This window comes from Candoia aspera, chromosome 8 (genome assembly GCF_035149785.1).
Source record: "Candoia aspera isolate rCanAsp1 chromosome 8, rCanAsp1.hap2, whole genome shotgun sequence".
Taxonomy (NCBI): domain Eukaryota; kingdom Metazoa; phylum Chordata; class Lepidosauria; order Squamata; family Boidae; genus Candoia; species Candoia aspera.
In genome coordinates this window covers 46,680,521-46,701,597 of record NC_086160.1, presented here as the reverse complement: position 1 = coordinate 46,701,597, position 21,077 = coordinate 46,680,521, and the positions used below count along the sequence as shown (strand labels likewise).

The following is a 21,077-nucleotide window of genomic DNA, read 5'->3' as shown; positions in this document are numbered from 1 at the left end:
TTTATATTTTATTTTTTTTAAAAATTCCCATGACCAATTTTCCAGCATGGAAATTGGTAGCCACCTACCTTTTCTAAGGTGAAAATAAGGAAAGGAGCTTGTTTTTACCCTTGTTCCTCTATGGTGGAACACTTAAAATGTTTCAGATTTTGTTTCAAGCAGAACACAGTGGGGCTATTTTGTCTAACTCTAAACAAAATACCTTTTCTTCTTCAAGCACTTACTGAGGGCCTTGCACCTGACCGAAGGAGGTTCAAATATATGTCAGATCTTTTCATCTTCTGCGATGGGCTTTCCAAAATAATGTAGTCCCTATATTGACAATGTGATAACATTCTAAATATTGTCAAGAAGAGCTAAACAATTGATATAATTGGAATCCCCACATTTACAGTAACTTAGGTGCCAGAGAGGAATTAGCTTTGTTAGTTGTATATTTGATATCCCAAGTCTGTCTATTTTATAAAATAGGAGACACTGATGCTAGACAGCAATTCTACAATATTGTATGAATATATAGAACATTATTTTCAGTTCAATACTTTGCATGTCGACAACTGAAATTTAAATAACTAGTAAATCAGTTGTACATATAAGAAAAATCCAATTTAGCAATTAGATCATTCTGATTTTCAAAACTAAACTTTGTACAGCTTTTTACATTATAAAAGGATAACACAGAAAACAAGGTATATGATGCATTTTCCCACGTGTCTGCTTAATGTTTATTGTGAATAAGACTGAATATATTTCTGTCTTATAAAGCAATGAAGTATTATCTGCAAAAGATATGTCATTTTACATGATACATCCTAAGATTCCAAAGTTACTCTTCTTAGGCAACCTGTACTTGTACACCATGAAAGGACCATATTACATTTCTTTTTGTTCTATCAAGTAGGCAGTCTTTTTCCTTTGCATTGTTATTGCACTGAGCTGTAATTAAACACACACACACACACACACAAACAATAATTAGTTCCTTTTTTCACTAGGTCTTTTTAAACAAATTATATGACAATGCAACCTGAAATAAGTTACAGAAATTATTCTCATCCTACATAAAACTGATGAATTGTTTCTCAGCCACCATTACTATGAATACACTGAATGGAATTACAATTACAATTCTAAAAGAGCCTTCTGAGGAACATATGGCTTTTACAGAATAAGTGGATTCCAACTTCTATCAGATACAGTGATTAGAGCAGTTAAAAGTCCAATATTTGAATGGCATACTTTGTTTGTCCCGCTATATATTTTGCATATGAATCTGATCCTGCATTTGAAATGATAAAGGAGTCTAGTTGTAAGACACCAGTGTGTTAGTGTTAACAGTCTCTATATTGCATTCTTATATTTTATCTACCAAATACCTTACAAACTGATGGATCTGAACGAATAGTTGTGCTAAGCAACACTATTCTGATACATAATTTGCTACCAATGTTTAAATTTCCACATGGTGATTTAAGTTGTAATTTTATGTTAGTTTTTGAAACCTATTCACAGTTCCTAGACAGACATCCACTTTTACTATGCCCCCTAGTTCTTTACATGCCTTCATTTTTAAGTAATGTTTTGCCTTTATTTATTTAAATGTAACAGAAAAACCAATATAAAACAGAAGGAAAAGCAAAGCAACTACAAAAAATTATAAGGGCTTGTCATGCATGTATATACATATATCCATTAATTTTAACAGCTGCAGTAACCATTGGTCCTTGAAGTGTATTTCCACTTTCTTTTAATTTTTTTTAAAATTTATAGAGATCTTTATTCATTTATTAGCTGGACCAGTTTAATACAGATACCTGCTGAGATGCTGTAGCTGCCCTCTCTTCAGCCTGATTTAGTCGACTTTGAAGTCTGCTGACTTTTTCTTGATGTTCCCTCATTAATTTTTCGTTCTATGTAAATGAAACGGCTTATTACAAATGTAAGATTTGCAACAGAAATTGTGAGCAGACTTTGAAAAAGAAAAAAATAGCCAACTACTAAAGAATATAAAACCACAGACAGACAAGACATGCTGTTCTATGCAGTATCACCTCAGTTTGGAAACAAAAAGTTCCACAGCAATCCATTATTTTTTCCTGAAAATATTGAGACTTTCCTCAAATACGTAAGACAGATTTTTGTTGTGATCAAAAAGGTTAACATCAAATCAAGCTACTTTGATATGGGTGTTATTGTGGAATGACTCAGATGGTGATAAGCAATCTGAATCATGGAGCAAGGCTGATTATCAAATGGAGCTGAATATTGCCACAGTATAATTTACAATTGTATCACTTTTATCAGTTTTGCACACAGAGAAACATTATGTGATAATCTAAAAGGCCTATTATATTCTCATAGAATGAGCATAGCTGAAATAAAATATTTTGATTTAAATATTCTTATCTATATCCTGCTAAAACTCTTGTGTCTGTTTGTTTGTAAACTTCAACTGGGCAAACTGGTGCATCACAGGGCAACAATTTTTGAAGCAAGGTACCTCAAATGGGTTGGGGAGGGTGCGTAGGGGTAGGCAACTTACAGAATGCTGGGACCCATTACTCCTGTGGGAATGAAATTTAGCAAAGTTGTGGCCGGTTCAGCACTGCCGTGCTGCCACAGTCAGTTGCAGTCATGTGATTGTCATTTCCAATGCTCCCTGACAACTTCCGTCAAGTAAACAAGGAAGCCAGCAGGAAGTGTAATTTGATTGTGATTGGTTATGGGAAGCTGGCAGGGAGCGTTGGCAAAGTCAATGGGAAGCTGGCAGGGAATGTTGCAATTTGCTTGGGGAAGTCTCACTCACCCATGCACCCTCCTCTAGTCCCTCTGAACTCGTGCCATGGCAGCCACTTGCACACCATCCCTGACCCTTGCCGTACCCATCGGGCACCCCCTTGCACCCCTACGCATCCTCCCCAACCCTCACCATACCTCTCGCTTACCCCCTCATTCCCTCCCCCCACCCAGCAGCGATCACTTTTACCTGTCTGATGGCCTTGGACTTGCAACTTCCTGCTGGCTTCCCCACAGACTTTACCTTCACGCTTCCCACAAGCACAGGTAATGGGGAAGCCAGCAGGAATTCTAAACTCTTCTGAGGTGAGGCAAGGGGGTGCCTGAGAGGTGTGGCAAGGGTCAGGGAGTGTGCATGAGGGTGCAGTGGAGGTCAGGGAGGGTGTCCCAAGGAAGGAAGGAAGGAAGGAAGGAAGGAAGGAGGGAGGGAGGGAGGGAGAAAGGAAGATTTCCGACACTCCCTGCCAGCTTTGACAAGGCTTTCCATTGACAAGGAAAGTCAGTGAGGAAGCTGGCAGGGAATTGGAAGTTGCTCCTCCTCCCACTGCTTTTTTGTCCATCAGTGGTCATTCTGTTTCTGTTTAAGTAAGGAAGTATCTTTGAAACGATGACACAATGGGTCATGGGTTGTCTAATTTTTTAAAAAAATGTGCATGGTTTAAATACATATATTTATATTTATATTATCTATCCATCCATCCATCCATCTCCATGGACTACACATAGTAAACTGTACATTAAGCTAGGAAGAATTCAGTTCAAGCACCATGTAAATAATTGATTATATGCTGTCATGTTGGTATAGACTCTTAAGAGACCACATAGATAGATTTCTCCATGATGCTGCTGTAATTGAGTCTGTCCACCTTGCTGCTGGACATCCTCTCTTTCATTCCATTTTTCTCAGCATTATAGAGTTCTCTGGACAACTAGGTCTTCACACAAATGTGTCCAAAGTATGGTAATTCGTACCTTGAATTATAACTCTAGGTTGATTTGTTTGATGATCTATATGTTTGTTTTCTTGGATCTCCATGATATTCCTAGGGATCTTCTCCAACACCAAAAGCATTAATACTAATTCTATCTTGCAACTTCAAAGTTCAATTTTCACTTCCACAGGGAAAAACACTGCTTGCACAATTCTGATCTCCATTGTTATAGACATGCCATGGCATCTAAATACCTCTTCCAAGACTTTCATGGTTCTAATCAGCTATTTCTTGTCTGCTGCTTCCTTTATTGTTAATAGGCAATCTTAAAACCCAGAATCTATCCATCATTTCAACATCTTCATTGTTAATTCTAATGCTGGTTGCTATACACATTGATATAAGTTTGGTCTTCTTTATATTTAATCTTAGCTCCTTTTTTTGCTGTGCCCCTTAACTTTTATTATCAGAACTTGCAGATCATTTGCATTTTCAGCTATCAGAATAGTGTCATCAGCATAGCGCAGGTTATTTGCACTTCTAATTTTGAAACCATGTTCATCTTCCAATCCAGTTTCCCTTAATAAATATTCTAGATAGAGGTTGAAAAAAAAGGAGTCTTGTTTCACTTCTTTGCCAACCTGGAGTCAGTCTGTTTTGCCATGTTTCATCTAGACTATTCTGGGATTCTGATTTTCCTAAGTACATTCTACAGCTTGACATCAGCAACATGATCAAAGGCTTTTCTATAAGTACATATTTACTTTTGATATTCTTTCAGTTTCTCAGTTATCCAGCATGTATCAGCAATAATGTCCTGTGTTCGTTGGCTTTTTCTAAAACCAGCTTGAACATCAGGCAACTTCCTTTCCATGTAGGGATCTAATCTGCATTGAACGATCCTAAGCATTATTTTGCTAGCAGGTGAAATTATATATATTATATAGGATATTGCAGTCTGTTAAGTCTCCTTTCTTTGATATTGGTATGTAGATTGACTCTTTCCAATTTGTTAGCCGCAGTGTTGTTCTCCAGTTTTGCTACTATAGCTTGGTCAGAACCTTTACTGATCCTTCTTCTATTGGTTGCCATATTTCTGTATGTATTCCATAAATTCCTGTAGTCCAAATTTCAATTTGGAGATCTGTGACACTTTCCTTGTTTTTCCATGTCCATTTACATCTTCGATGTCTCTACAGATTTTGTTGTAAACTGCTTCTTGTTTCTTCTAAACCTTTCTGTAATTCTTTGTGAAGTTCCTTTCTGAGATTTTTAGCTTTCTTGGCTTTTTCCATCATTTGTTCTGACACCCAGTTTGCTTTCTTCTGTTTCTTCATCTCTGGTAGTTGTTTTTCACCTTTATCCTTTACAACTTCTTTAATTTCATTTGGTTCAGGACTTCAAAGCAATTTTCGATGTTCTCTTTGAAAATCGTGGGTATAAGCTCAAGATCATATGGTGGAAACTGGTTGGCTTTCTTCTTCCACTTTAGCTTGACTTAGAACTTGTACATAAGGAGTTTGTTGTCTGTTCGTCAGCTCCTGTCCATGTCATTGCTGAGATCTTGCAACTCCTTGTTGAGCTCTTGCATCTCCTCTTACCAATAATAAATAAATTGATTTCTGTGAACTCTGTGATTTCCATGCATATAAGGATCATTTTGACTGTATAATCTTTGAAGACTATATTAGCAACAAAGAAATCACTGGATTCATTTTCCTGCTTCATTTCAGTTTCCTAGGCCATACATTCCAACTATGTTTTCCTCCTTCGTATTTCCAACTTTGGCATTCCATTTTCCAACTCACAAGCAGCACATCAGTCAATTTCACATTGAACCTGACCATACAACTCACCAACCTCCTCTTCTTCTGCATCAGTGGTTGGAGCATAAACCTCGATAATCAACATATTAAAGGGTTTTCTACAGTCTAATTGATATTATTCAGTCATGACATTGTAGCCAAGTGCTGTTCTTGCTATGTCCTTCCTGATTATGAAAGCAGTGTTGTTCCTTATTTGTTTTTCATGTCCTAAGTAGTAAACAGTGATCTTTTGATTAAAAGTGTCCAATTGCAATCTATTTTAATTCGCTGATGTCTAAGATATACATATGGCTTTCTTGATAAATGAATGATTTACCACTGCCTTCTCCCATACAGTAGGAAATGATGCCTTTGCTGTTGTCACTAAAGTTATCATCTGCCTCTAGCGTCTTCCTATATCACTGCTGCCCAATATAGGTGTCTGCTTGCTTTAGCTGGGATGACCTTCAAGCCTTGGATGACCCTGCTGGAATTATATACACTTGGCATAAACACTCCACTGCTATAAGGAGGCAGCACAGCAGGACTTGGGGTGTGTGCTAATAATAAGGTAACTTTATTTTTATCAGGACAAAGAATTAACTTCCATTCTTTTTTTAGGCAGATGGTTAAGGAAATCACATTTCTGTCTGTTCTAATAGGAGAAAAATGAAATATACAGGATGAAAGGTTAATCACAGACAGGTGTTAGTAAAAAAAACTTTTCATGCAGGATACAAAATTCATCACCGTTAAGGATATCCATTTTAATGTTTTAACAGAAGCAAAATTAGTGGCCATTTCTAGCATTTTTCCAATGGGTGAGATCAGAAAAAGAATATGTTTCTCTGGCTCAGAAGAGCTCCAAGCAAAATGACAGTAATATTCAGAGTGTCCTTACAGCTGAAGCATAACATTTGGATGATATTAATTATCTTACCTCAATAACCTTTTCGTTTGCTCTTTCCAGCTGATAAAGTAACTCTTGGGTGTGAATCTTTTGACGACTCAGCTCACTTCTGCCACACAAGGTCAAACAAACTCATTAATGAAAACCAGTGAACTTATGGAGCCTTTTGTAGTATGCTTTCCAGAAGAATTTAGGATAATAAAGTCCTTCTCTCTTCATTATCTGAACAATGGCACATAGGGAGAGGATTTAATCTGAGCACTCATGCGGTAAAGCATTCTGGGTTAAGTAACACCTGAAATCAATCAGTTCCATCACATTCTTTCCTCTTTTTTAAAAAAAATCCTACCTGCAATAATAATTGCTTCTATATCCCACCTCTGCTTTCACTAGAGTACTGGGCATCTCTCAGAAAACTTTTAAGTTAGCATGCTCTTTACTTAACTGACCTTAAGTATTGTTGCATTCTTATATGAAGTATGCCATGAAAGCATTATAAATTGGTGGAAGATCCTTTGGTCAACGGGCTGACTCATTTGACTTATGGAGGCCTAACCCATTCCATTCCATGTCTGCTGCCCCACTTTTTTTGATACAGAAACAATAAATGAGTAAATATAATGCTGACAATTTTAACCATCCTCCATGTTTCGCAGACAGAAATATCTCCTGGAGGATGGTAGGGTATGGAAGCTTTGAAAATGGTCAGAGCTTCCCCTTCACAATCCCAGTTATATTGGGCAGTCTGGCTCTTTGACCTGTTTAGTTCCCCACCCCTATGTATCAACAGTCTACATCAACAGTGAAAGGGAAGTGAAATAGCCCAAAGTGTTGTAACTTGTTCAAATAGTACCTCCATTTTTATTGGTCTCCGTATTGCTGAGCCTTGAAGAATCAAGACAGCCCAATAGTGAAACCTCCTCACCTATGAACCTTACCCAATCTTTTATAATTTGCAGTCCCCAACTACTAAAATATTTCAGAACATTGTGCATAATACTGCATACAAAACTATGAATTTTTTGGTGTGGATTTCTACGCCAACATTCCTTAACTTGCATTTCAAAAACTGAACAGGAAGCAAAAGATAGGCTGTGTAATAGTAAAGTAGAAGAAATAATATATAAGCCAGTGAGGTTTAATGCAAAATTCTCATATGACATACACAGCATATTCCAGATGTTTTTCTTGTGAGTTATGCTGTAGTATGCTTCAGTTATTCCTAGCAATTATATATTTTGTAGACTGCCAATATCTGCAGCTGTTTCTCATCCTGTTAACATTTTTAATCAGTAACTTAAAATAAACAGTACAATTGCCAAGCATTACACAATTTCAGCCAAAACTAATGTGCTAGGAATGGAGGATTTAGAAGCCCACCAATATGATGCAATTTATTAAAGTATGTAAAAAACATTGTTTCAGCTCACACCTAATGAATTGTTTTACTATTTCACAAGTATATAATCAAAAATTTAGTAATACAAAGACACAGGCTGAATTTAAAACAAGATCACTGCAACTTAGGAGTGATTTATTCAAACAATATTAATTAAGGTTAGTCAAATGGCTATAGGGGGAGCTTGTATGTTAACAGCATTAATCAATGACTCTGAACATGTGGATTTTTGGTTTTGAAAAAGCTTCCAGTTAAATGCACTTAGAATTGTTCACTTAACTTACCATTTCTTTGTGTAGTAGGCTAATGGACCCTAAAATCAGTGTTTTTACAATTAGTGACTTCAGGAATAGGCAAACTTGTTCATAAGGTTAGTGATTATTACTACAGACATGCTGCCATTAAAGGTATCTAGGAGTCTTTGAAAGGCAACGTGGAAGCCTTTAAAGTAACTGATTGCATTTATTTTCTGCATTTATAACCTGTTTTTCAGCCAAATAGCTTACAGAGTGGCTCTCAGCATGATCACCTCCTTACTAAAGTGAAATATTTTAATAAATTGAAAGCACAGAGGTCACATTTCGGCATTAGGAGAACAGTTAATTAGCATACACAGAATCAGCATTACTGAAATCTGAGCAACCTAAGACACTTCAAGGAGCTTTCTTGGAGACTTAATAAAACAGCCTGAAATCTCTGTAAAATGTTATTTTAAAGCTTGGAGTTATTTAACTATATATATTTTAATGTGTATTTTATCTTTTGCTGCTTGTGTTTATTCTCAAAAGATACAGGAATGTCCACTAGATAGGTAAACTGGATAGACTAGCAAATTAGGCTTTCCGATACCAATGTAACTTCCTGAATAAATAATATTTTATTTTATGTCATTCAAGCATATTTTTTCTACAAACATTATTCTTGAAACTTTATTGTTTCTCTCTACATGCATTTTTCTACTATGCAAAAGGTACCTGCCAACAGCAATTCCTTAAGCTGTTAACTTGGCTCAAAATGGAAATAAAATTTATAAAAAAGACAAAGCACAAACTCAACATAAATAGAGTCAACCTATCTGAGCTCTTCTGTAACAGTGAATGTAGAAGTACTTTTTAAACTCACTGCTTAGTCATCCGAGAAATCAATGGGCAACTCCCTCCTTCTAGGAAGCAACTCTTCAACCCTGCCTTGTCCATCCATGAGATAGGATCTAACGTTCTAGAAATGTACTCAGAACTACAAAAAGAATACATTCCCTGGGGAATCATTACTTTCAACCAAAATTTAAAAAAATGTTAAACAGAATTCTGGGAGGAACACAGCTTAAATAGGGCACTCATGATCTAGAGGCCACATTTCACTTGCCCATTAAAATTAAATTACAAACCTATATTGTTGTTCACGTGTTCAAAATCAGTAAACAAGCCTATGAACATTCAATGACAAATGGAATTGCATAAACTGATAGGTAAATGAATTTAAACCATTTCAAAATAGCATGAAACATCCAAATTAGCATCAGTATGATTTAATCCCTCCATGCTATTTCTTCTGAAATTTAATGTAAGTACAGATGTAATTATTCAGATGATAGAAGGTAAAAAAAGAAAAGAAACTATGTCATCTTGCTAGTGGAATAAAGAGACTGACTTAAAACAGTTGAGTATGAAAAAAATCTAGCAAAATACTCTAAACAGTAAGAAGAGTGGCCATGAGTGGATATAGGATTAGGATATCAGTATGTGGATCTTTTTTTTCAGGTAGGGCCATTTTTCTTCCAGGTTTGGAAGTCAGCAGGAAATGAGTATGGTGATGTTATAAAGCCAACATTTTCCGCCTTCTTTGTGCAAAAGATGCGGTTAATCTCACACATACTTTACAAATCTGTGTTGCATTTTCAGGGTGCAAAAAATAATGTCTCAAAAACCTACAATTTTGCCCCCAAATTTCAACAGCATGATTGGTGGTGGAGGTCCTTGATTATGATGTTTATAAATTACAGCTTCTCATGCAAACTGGGATAACAAGAGAAAGATAACAAACATTAAGGATGTGAGGAAAGAAGGGAAGCTGATTTTAAAAGTATGAGCATAATTATATAGTAGGAAGGCATCCAAAGTAAAAGAATGAATAACTCTAGGCTGGGAAAAAAGTGTATGTAGGAAAGGAAAAAAGGCAGTTAGAATTCACTTAACTATTGTCACATTTGTGAAAAATTAACAAGTATATACTTTTGGTAAATTAAACAGAATTGTCTACAAATTGTTGTTTATTTGTTCAGTCACTTCCGACTGTTCGTGACTTCATGGACCAGCCCATGCCAGAGCTTCCTGTCGGTCGTCAACACCCCCAGCTCCCCCAGGGACGGGTCCGTCACCTCTAGAATATCATCCATCCATCTTGCCCTTGGTCGGCCCCTCTTCCTTTTGCCCTCCACTCTCCCTAGCATCAGCATCTTCTCCAGGGTGTCCTGTCTTCTCAGTATGTGGCCAAAGTATTTCAGTTTTGCCTTTAATATTGTTCCCTCAAGTGAGCAGTCTGGCTTAATTTCCTGGAGGATGGACTGGTTTGATCTTCTTGCAGTCCAAGGCACTCTCAGAATTTTCCTCCAACACCACAGTTCAAAAGCATCGATCTTCCTTCGCTCAGCCTTCCTTATGGTCCAGCTCTCGCAGCCATATGTTACTACTGGGAATACTGTCTACAAATAGTAAATCAAATACTTTTTGTTGTACGTATAATTGATGTCTCAGAATATATCCTCAAAAGAGCTATTCGGAAGTAGTGTTACGTAGGCTCTGCTGTATGTTATAAAATCTAGAACACTATTCTCTTTGGAGGGTGTAGCTCTTTTCCATTTGATTTCTTTGCTACTGCTTCATAGATTTGTGTTGGCTATGGTCCAGAAGTAGACTTCAGTGTATGGAAAAAAAATAAAGACACTCCTCCTCAATTCATAGAATTAACTCAGTGCCAATTTCCTCTGTGTAATAATTTCTCTATAGATTGTTCATCTCAGCCACTGATGACTTTTTAAATCAGCACATGTGCATATATTCCAAAATCCTGATTGCAACTTTTAAATTCTCCATTCTCATAGGCAATATTTTATAAAAAGGCACCCTTCACTTCACAATTCCCAGAAGATAATATATGGCCCTGATTTAGAACCAGAACTGATTTCTACAGAAACAGCTCTTCACTAGAGTAGGAAAATTAGTTATTTTTTCCTGTAGTATTGCTTGTTCATGAAAACATTTATGTCTAGTTTCTATCTATCTCCCACACTCAATCAGACTTACTCATGATTCACTCTCTATTCTCAGCTAATGTTTCAGGATTTTAATGAAAAATAGAGTAAGATTAAACAGGTAGACTAGTATAATGATAATGTATTATTCTGTCTTGAATTCCTTTTTCTTTTTTTGGTAATTGATTCACACACCATTATCTGGATTACTTAGAAATGTCAGAGGAAAAAACCTTACTTTAGACTATTTATTCTGGCTTCAGTTATTTCTGTTATTTTCTTTGTTTCCTCCTTCCAGCGATTAGTTGCTTTTTGTTGAGCCAACAACAGGCGTCTCAGCTCAGTGACTGAGTTTTGATTTACATCTTCCATCTCTTTCAGTCGAACTTCAAATCCATGTTCTTTTAATAAATGTTCATTCTCCATTGTGCTTATCTGTTAGGAAAGAAAATAAGAGTCTTGCACTGCAAAAATAACTTTTATTCTTTAAAAGTTGAGACTAAAGTTTGTCAATATGTACAAGCAAAGTTTCTTATACATATCAGTAAAGAATTATTGGATGTTTAATTATGGAAATAAATGCAAGATGAAAGAATTCATTTCAGGTGTATTTTGCATTGTATTCTCTTCTTATACTGAGTGGTCAATAACATGCTTAAGTATGTTTCAATTTAAATAAATTTAATTCCATTGAAGAAATATCATCGGACCTGGTCATCCATATAGAGTAACAATAATTTCTAGATGAGTATATCTTTAATCTTTTACTCACTTCCTCCACAGTAAATACTTTATTTGAAACCCCAGTTTATCTTTGTAACAAGGCTAAAGCCTGAGTAACTCACCCTCACATCTTCCTAAAAGACTTTATGATTTCAGCCAAGTATTACCTATTATTGAGGTATGAAGCTGTGCAAACCTAAACTACAAAAGAAAGGGAGACAACAGACTATGGAACAGAGAAGAGGACAAGCCTATGAGCAATTGAGGTACTAAAAAGAGATAAAAGAATATTAAGAAATAATGTTAAAAGAGTCCCCTGTCCTTCATATACACACAAACGTAACAAAAACAAGAAGATGACCAACGAAAAGGACATAAAAGAGAAAAGCAATATATTGTATAGAAGTTTGAACCATAAAGCTATATATTATAATGCTTCTATTCCCTTGGAGCAATGTCAATAAACTTGGGGGATGCAGGATTGGGAGAATTCATTTTGGCGCTTTTTAAGAGGGATGATGAGTTCAAACATCATAATGTATTGATAAGTGACATTTAGGTATTCTGTCCTACTAATTGCCATTTCCTGGACTGTTGCTTACACTTCTGGATTGATTAAAGTAGTGTTTCTGATATCATTGTTAAAGACAAATTGAATTCATTTTTAAAGGAGATTGTGAGGTGATACTCCTCGTTCCTTGCAGATTAATATCCAGACAACTGGCATCAATTCTGAAATATTATGTAAAAAACAATACCTTTAATTTTGCAATACGTTGTGCCTCCATCGTGAGCTTTTTCAAGTTTTCCATTTCTTTTTGAAGCTGTTCATTCCCTTGTTGGAGCTGTAAGCGCTCTTCACTGATAGCCCCACATTTCTCCCTTTCAGAGTCCAAAATATTTTGTAGCTTGCAGATATTTTCTTGGCAACGGCCTCTCTCATCTTCGTATCTTAAAATGGATGACACTTTGATTGTAACATGTCGTGGAATCACACACAGACCTTAGACTAGGTCAAATATAGAAATTTTTTGGGCTTTGTTTTCTTTTTTACTCAGTACAATCTGAAATATTACTTTAAGCCACCATAAGCAAGCACTCACAAAATGAATGTATTTATTTAACGTGTGTATATACTACCATATTCCAGTGTGACTTGTGTAGGTTTACAGATATAACGTAAGTGTAAAACACATATTAATTGATGCTGGCATCAATTGAACTTCTGAAAGAAGTTTCGCCCCACATTTTGAATGGAGGGGAAGCATCAAGCTTCCTTAAGCATCTGTCTTACGGATACAATTCCTGAGATGAATGCACAGGATAGGACAGTTCTGTTTAAAGGGACAATCCTGGAATAACTTGGGAGCCAAGCCATTTAGGGCTTCACGGTTAAAAATTACCACTTTGAATTGTATCCATAAACCTATCAGAACATAGAATGCCCACCAAACTGGCATGATATGGCTCTCTCTTTCCAAGATGTAAGTTGCCACATTTTGTACTAAGTACAATTTCCAAGTACCTTTTCAAAGAAAGCCCTGTGTAAAGCACATTGCAGTAGTCTAACTCAAGGTGACACTAGTGTTATTATTCTCAAGACCTCCTGCACTGCAAAAGTGCCCTTGGCTATGGTCACATCTGCAAATCACATCTCCTGGCTCTGAGTCCAGGACAACCTCTCCATGCCACAGACCTGCTCCTTTAGTGGGACTGCAGTCCTCTGTCAAGAGTCAAAACATATTAATCTTGCAAGCTTATTTTGACATCCACAACCTCCACAGACCAGATGAAGAACTCTATCACATGTTCAGTTCAGCCTGGTGATATGTATAACTGGGTATTACTAGCATATTGATAATACTGCACCCCAAACTGATGGATGACCTTTTCTAGTAGTTTCATAAAGATGTTAAGGAGCAGGGAAGAGAGATCAGAATGCTCCAGCACTCCCCAAGGGAGCAACCAATAGGTTGATCTCTTTTTCCCTACCACCAACTGCAATTGCTCACTCAGGAACAAAACTACTGCAGAAACAGTACCTCCACTCATAACACACACCCCCCACAAGCAGTTCTGCCCACAAGTAGAGAAGTTCACCTCAGAGCCTACAAACCAAAAATGAATCCCAGATAACATAAGGGGGTTGCCCCAATTATTTCTTCAGATCCTTCCAATGAAGAGTCAACACTTGAGCAAACATAAGTGACTGTACAAGGGAAATGTGCAAATAGCTGAGAGCAACCTGTAGGTGGATTGTCTAGTCTACTCTTTTCTAGGAGAAAGTAAGCCATTTAATGAGCACTGCTGGACTACTCCTCACTGATGTAATAAGGGTGAAGTACTGAAACTCTGAGTGCCAGTTTGGTGTAGGTGTCATGAGTAAGGATGGCGAGCAGGGGGCTCCCATCCAGGCTGTAAAGCGCATGCGTAGCACTGAGGAATTAGGTAGCCATTCCAAGAGACACAGATCGGGCCCGCCTTAACCTTTGGGGTTTATATGTCTGGGTTTTTCCCACGCTTCTTCAGTTTGTTAGGATTTTCCTGTTATGTAGCAGCAATAAAACACTAGAGACCTGTTCCTTGGCTCAGCGTGGTTCCTGGCTGTTAGGACAGTAGGGGTTAAGACACCAGGCTAGAAACCAGAAGACTGAGTCTTGTCATGCCTTAGGTACGAAGCCAGCTGGGTGACCTTGGGCCAATCACTCTCTCCCAGCCCTAGGAAGTAGGCAATAGCAAACCACTTCTGAAATCTTGCCAAGAAAACTGCAGTGACTAGTCCAGGCAGTTGCAAGGAGTCAAAACTGACTTGAAGGCACACACACACGCAGATATTTTGTTACTTTTATTGCTAGTGTAGTTTTGAACATGAGTTTTTGGTCAGATTCAGTTCTTGTTTTCCTCCACCAACATTCCAGCACTTAAGGTATTACTTCATCTCTAAAATCTTTTCAGTTAAAGAAAAAAGCTCCCTGGCATTAGCAAACAGAAAGAGGCTGCTTGGGGGAAATCAGATCCAGCATGCTGGTCAGCCACCAATTCCAGAATTCAATCAAGTGCTTGGTGGAACTACCTGCCAGACTGCTAGGAAAATTTCCAAGTTTTGCTGGAATTCATTTAGATTCATAATGTGCCTGGGGCAGACCATCTTAACTGGTGCCTTAATTCTATGGAAATCACAGGAAGTGACAAGCTTTATCTGGACCTTGGCAAAGGACTAATAATAAACTTCCTCCTTTCAGATCTCTAGACAACTGCTCAGAGGTAGAAGCAAGATCTAAGGTATGATTGTCTGTGTCAGTAACTGTCCACTCGAGCTTTCATTCAATCACGACTCATAAGAGTTACTTATAAATCTGTTTAATGAAGCGAAGTGTCCAGTACAGGGTAAAAGTTGTGAATGGCGTTTCCCGCGCATTCTACAGTTTAAAATCACCACTTCCAGTCTTCCCCCCCACTGCCCACCTAGGAATGCACCCCTCCTCTCTCCGTGCCAGAAGATGGCCGGAACGGTTTCTTTCCTGATGACGTTGGGGCAAGGAATATCTACACAATTCACACTCCAGTCCCTTCCCCCTCTCAGCTGGTGACTCACAGGTTGACACGGGTTTTTCGAAGATGGATGAGAATCTGATAAGGTGTTCTGGGAACATTTGATCGGGGAGCATGACAGTCTGAGTCAGACTACAGACCACCTGGACAAGCCCAATGCTTATACAACTGAACGAATGTGTAGGTATTAAGTGTATTTTCTATTACAGTAATTCAGTGTGAAAATGGAATATCATATATGTGTGACTATGAAAAAAATGCAGTTCTTATTTTCATAAGAGACCAGTACCTCAATTCCTTATTGCCACCACATATGGCTTATCTGAAAATTGTATTTCAAAGGTTTCCAACTTCTACCCACTTGCAAACCTGATTTTTAAGACACTTTTCTACCATCATTAATTTTGTGCATTTTATACACATCCAGCTTTTGACATCATTTTGATTTTAGCTGTGTCATTCTTTCACTATATTTCTTACCTCATAAGAATGTAACAATTTGAGTTATGATACTGAGTAAGCTACCACTGAATTTTTGCAAACTGTGACAAATCAATTTTGATTGTGTTGTAGTTCCAAATCATGATATGCTTATTATAAGGATACATATATAGATATCCAGATACTTGAAATCTAAGCAAGTCAATGGCTGATAAGCTAACATCTTATTTAAAGGGGGTCCAGATGAATTAAAAGAGGGATGCAAAAAATGTCAGGCTGACTGAAGTTGTACAGCCCTAAGCTACAAGAATGGATTGATGCTGCTTTTTACTGCTCTGACACCAGTAAAGGAATTTGCTACAACTTGGTATCACTTTTGGATTTCGAAAACTAACCCTTCTTAGTTATATACTGAAGAAATTTCAGTGATTCTCCTTTTTCATAAATATATAGCAATTTCAGATGACAAACTGAAAGACAAGTATCATTTTAACAAACTAAAAACTGGTATAGATGTGATAAGACAGTTTCCATATACATTTCCTTATTAATTAATTGATTATGGATTTGCGAAAATGTTCTTACCTTTATACAACAGAACATTCTGAGTGATTTACAGTTATATATAAAACACAATCAATGTCCAATGGTGTTTTCTCCCCTTTCTTACAAATAATAGACATTTCTTATTCAAAAATAAGGAGTCACGATGGAAATGAACAGAACGAATACAAAAATGAACATGCCACAAGTACCTTAAAAGATTTTACAGAGACAAAATTCTGTGGTGTAAAGTAATGCATTCTGACACAGAAACTTAATGTTCATGGAATGAACTAAAAGTCTGCAGACTGACAAAATAATTTTGGCAGTTTTGCAGGTAAAGCAAGAGCTTCCCAGTTAGCTGCAAGCCTAGCCTAAGGAACATGACTGTATTAGGAAAGAAGATGATTACCAAGTAAAAAAAGACCTTGTATTTGTTATAGCTTCAGGGTGCCTTTACAGTCTACTGAAAAATCTCTGTAAAAATGTCACTCTTTTCCATTCAGTTGCAACAGACACAAAAGAAAAGGAAGGAAAAAAAAGTTTGGTCTTTGCAATTCCTTGCTTCTTAGCTGTCAGCAACAATAAAATTCTAAGATGCTCTTGTATTAAATCCTCTTTCTTCCCCACTCCATTTATAGTCTCTTTAGGGATTTAGGGACAAAAACAAGCATAGAGTTTTGTGGCTTGCTCGTTTTTGTGGCCATTCTGTTGACATTTAATTCTGTATTATCTCTCACTTTCCAATTTTTGACCCAAGCCTTCAGTATGGTTCTGAGAGAAATCTAAAAGTTGCTATCAAGTTTTTATTTTATTATAAGAGAAAAGGGGGAAAATTAACTACTTGATTGGAGAGTAATTATATCAACTATATTTAAATGTATGTATGTATGTATTTATTTTTTATTCATCAAATTTTACCATCACCCATCTCCCCCCAAATTAAATTGTAAAAATAATCAAATCATACTTAGTTTTTGTTCTGGTTCTGTCTATTACCTTCTGGCAAGTACCGCCCCTTTAAGCAAGTACTTTAAGTACCTTTAAGCGAGTACTGCTGAAAGACCAATTATGGCCTTTCAGCCTGGGAAATATATTACACTCTGCATTCACATGACCCAAATGCAGACTGCTATCACCTCCAGACTAACTTTCAAGGGATCTTCAAATGTATACCAGCAAAACTGATTTACAGCTACAAACAAAATGGAAAAAAGATTCATTTTGCAACTATAAAAAGAGAAGTAAAGAGAAACTCAAAGGAAACAATGTAAGAGGGAGCAGCAGAGCCAGAAGAGAGCAGAGACAACATATTCTTATGCTACCTCATTTTCTTTACCTCCATTTTTAACTCTGTCCCTCACCTCCCGCCTCAATGCCAAGAAAGCAACCAAATGCTCCTCTGCGTCCCTTCCACACCTACCTAATCAGGAACACCTTTTGTTGCACAGTGCTGTCACTGCACAGTTCTTTGGCAGGGCCATCTTAGAAAGCTCTGATTAGTTTCATCTTTGCTTTCAACTGCTTTAATAGGACTAGACTGTGACTGTGATTGAGCCACCAGAGTAGGCAAGTTGATGAGTCACAGCCAACTTGCTAATATACCACCACCATTAAATATAAAAGCCTAGAGTTTAACATGATAACTGAAGACTTAATTAGGAACCTTTCATTTAATCATACTCCAACTTGTTTCAATCTATTTACTGAACCAGACTGATTCTACAAAGTCACAAAGAAAACTCTTTGTGTTTGACAATTTCTGAACTCTTTCCCATTTCAGGAATACATCTTCCATGTTACTCCTAAAGTTCAAGAGATACTGATATAGCAAAGTGGCACATCTGTAGAAAATATAATCTGGGGGAAAATCTGCCACATGTCTATTAGACACTTCAGGGACTGCTTGTAAAAGGAAATGGAAAACAATAAAAAATGCATCGTAACAGGCAGGTAAAGGCCATCTCCAAGGCCTCCCAAATAGACTCCCACCTCCCAGAAAGCACTTACGATAAATTGTCCTGTGGGAAGGACCTAAGAAATCCTATGGAAATCTGTATTTAGAAATCTGTTTCTAAATACAATTTATTTGTATTTTTATTATGGTTTATTATATTACTTCTAATCCACTTTAAGAGGACTTCTATCCTGAAAAATTGGATAGAAAAATAAACCATAACAAACAAACAAAACAAATATTTCCATTGTAGAAAAAGTGGTAATAATTGCCTATCAGTGCACATTTTAAAAAGAAAAAGTAAAATGCCAATACATATACAAATATAAGGGTATAAAACTCTGGTCAAAAGACTCCAAAGAAAAAATTGGAAAGAGAAATGGAAAGAAAGTGAATATCGGTTTGCAGCATATGGTAATTACTTACTTCAGTTCTAGTTGCTTAATTTTGTTTTGTGCTGTTTGCAAACTAAGCTGAAGGTCATCTTTTGTACGTTCAGCATTCAGACACCTCTGATGAAGCTCTTCTAGTTTTCTATAATCAGCTTCATTTCCTCTACCTTCACGGTATATCTGGCAGATGAATTTAAAACAGGATATGATTTCAATGTTCCAGTGAAATCCCTGCTTTGACAAATCAATTATTGTGCACAACTTAAGAAAGTGGGATAACCATTCCATTATGACAATTGCATGTGAAGAAAGATGTCCTTATTGTATTAGCTTTTATCCATCAGACAAACATTGTACAGGTAGTCCTTGAGCTACAATGGCAATTGGGACCGGAATTTCGTTCACTAAGAGATGCAGTCATAAAGTGCAAAGTCATGTGACCACATCGCTTAGCAATCCCTACAGTTCCTGTTGCCATTGTTAAGTGAGGATCGTGAATTGTTAAGCAAACACCTCCTTGCAACTACCTGCCAGCTTCCAACAACCAAAGTCAGTGGGAAGCCAAGCAGGAAGTTGCAAGTCCCAGGTGGTTTGCAAGCAGGGCAGCAGGCAGGCAGGTGACTGCTACCAGGTGGGAGAGGGAGCGAGGTTGTGTGTGGGTGATGGGGAGGCATGGCATGAGCGTGGCAGGGCTTGGGGTGCCTGCTGCTAGATGGGGGAGGGCATGCAGGGGTGCACGAGTGGCCGGGGAGGGTGCATGAGAGGTGGGGGAGGTGTGGCATGAGTTCAAGGCTCTGGGAGGGTGGTGGGAGAGGCACAGTGCAAGTGCAGTGGGGCTTGGGGTGGCTGCTGCTGGGTGGGGGAAGGTGCGCAAGGGAGCATGAGTGGCCAGGGAAGGTGTGTAAGTGGAAGGGAGGCACAAGCACGAGGCTCAGGGAGGGTGAGTGGCTGGTGGAGAGGTGTGGCACAAGCATTGTGGGGCTTGGGGTGGCTGCTGCTGGGTGGGGGACGGTGCACAAGGGTCAGCAAGTGGCAAGGAGGTGCAGCATGAGCATGAAGCACAGAGGGTACGTGGGTGGTGGGGGAGCTACGATGCGAATGCAGCTTGGGGTGGCTGGTGCTGAGTGAGGAAAAGTGCACGAGTGGTGGGGAGGCACGCTGTAAGCAGAGCAAGGCTAGGGGAGGGTGCACAAGTGATTGACGAGGTGTGGTGCAAGCGCAGAGGGGCTGGGAGAGGGTGCATGGGTGAGGGAGATTTACCCGAGTGACTTGCGAACTTCTCTGCCGGCTTCCCTATTGACTTTGTGGGAAGCCAGAAGGGAAGACTGCAAATTGAGATCACGTGACCACAGGACACTGCAACATTGTAAGTGCAAGCTGGTTGCCAAGTACCCACATTGCGATCATGTGACTGCAGGGGTTCTGGGATGGCCGGAACCTCAAGAACCAGTCGTAACCACCACTTGTTCAGTGCTATCATAACTTTGAACAGTTGCTGAATGAGTGGTTGTGGTTGTTAACCAAGGACTACCTGTACTGTTTATCCAGGCTTTCCATTGATGGTTTGTATTGTGTTAATTATCATATCTTATTATATATTAGTATAATTGCCTTTAACTAACATTCGTTATAGCGTGAAAATTGATGATCTGCCCTTTTACAGATTTTCCTTTCTTAATTCATTTTTACTGATTTTAAGTGAGTTTTAGCAATTTTAGCTTGTAGAGAGCTTTTGTGAGCTTGGCAGCCCTCTTCCAAAAGAAGGAAAGAGTTGGATGGAGCTGGGAGGAGGATCTGGCACAAGCTGGGCAAGCATGGGCAGTTCCTTTTTCTCCCCAGCTCAAGTTATTTGGGTAAAGAGAAAATGCAGAACAGCATTACATGCCCTTAAGTCAACTTCTTCTGTTGCTAATACAATGACCAAGCTGTCTTATCACGACAGCATATCCTGATTCATATCTAAATGATGTGAATGCTATGTTCCTTACCAGTCTGTCCCACGTGACAAAGGCTAATATTTTCTACACCTTAAACATTACTAACCTATTACCATGTACATTATCACGTTAATGCGTGAAAATGGCACGATGGAAAAGAGGCTTTACCTTCTCTAGTTCTTCTTCAACTGCTCGCTTTTCTCTAACAGCCCGCTCTATTTGGCTTTGCTTTTCTCCACATTCCTATAAAGCAGTAACAGAATATGTATTTTTTAGAAATTAGTAAGGGACATTCAACTGTATGCATATGTAGCAAACAAAATCAGGATGAATAATCAAGCCTGTCCTCATGTATTAATATGTACTTAATCTATGACCTATGAGATTGCCACAATTTCCATTCACTGTAAACTTCCATTAGATTTCAGTGTCTTACCTTT

The 21,077-nt window shown here is 37.9% G+C and overlaps 1 protein-coding gene across 2 annotated transcripts in view; it reads right to left on the bottom strand.

Annotated features, from left to right (window-relative positions):
* Positions 1-697: 697 nt before the first annotated feature.
* Positions 698-21,077, bottom strand: part of SCLT1 (sodium channel and clathrin linker 1) — a 42,398-nt gene continuing 22,018 nt past the window's right edge. For both annotated transcript variants that reach the window (XM_063310146.1, XM_063310147.1), the window contains 7 exons: positions 20,806-20,880; positions 18,735-18,880; positions 12,574-12,766; positions 11,331-11,527; positions 6,474-6,552; positions 1,815-1,910; positions 698-936 (listed from right to left, as the gene is read on the bottom strand). In XM_063310146.1, coding sequence (XP_063166216.1) covers positions 874-936; positions 1,815-1,910; positions 6,474-6,552; positions 11,331-11,527; positions 12,574-12,766; positions 18,735-18,880; positions 20,806-20,880 — 849 coding nt within the window. In that variant the 3' untranslated portion in view covers positions 698-873. The remainder of the gene's footprint in view (positions 937-1,814; positions 1,911-6,473; positions 6,553-11,330; positions 11,528-12,573; positions 12,767-18,734; positions 18,881-20,805; positions 20,881-21,077) is intronic.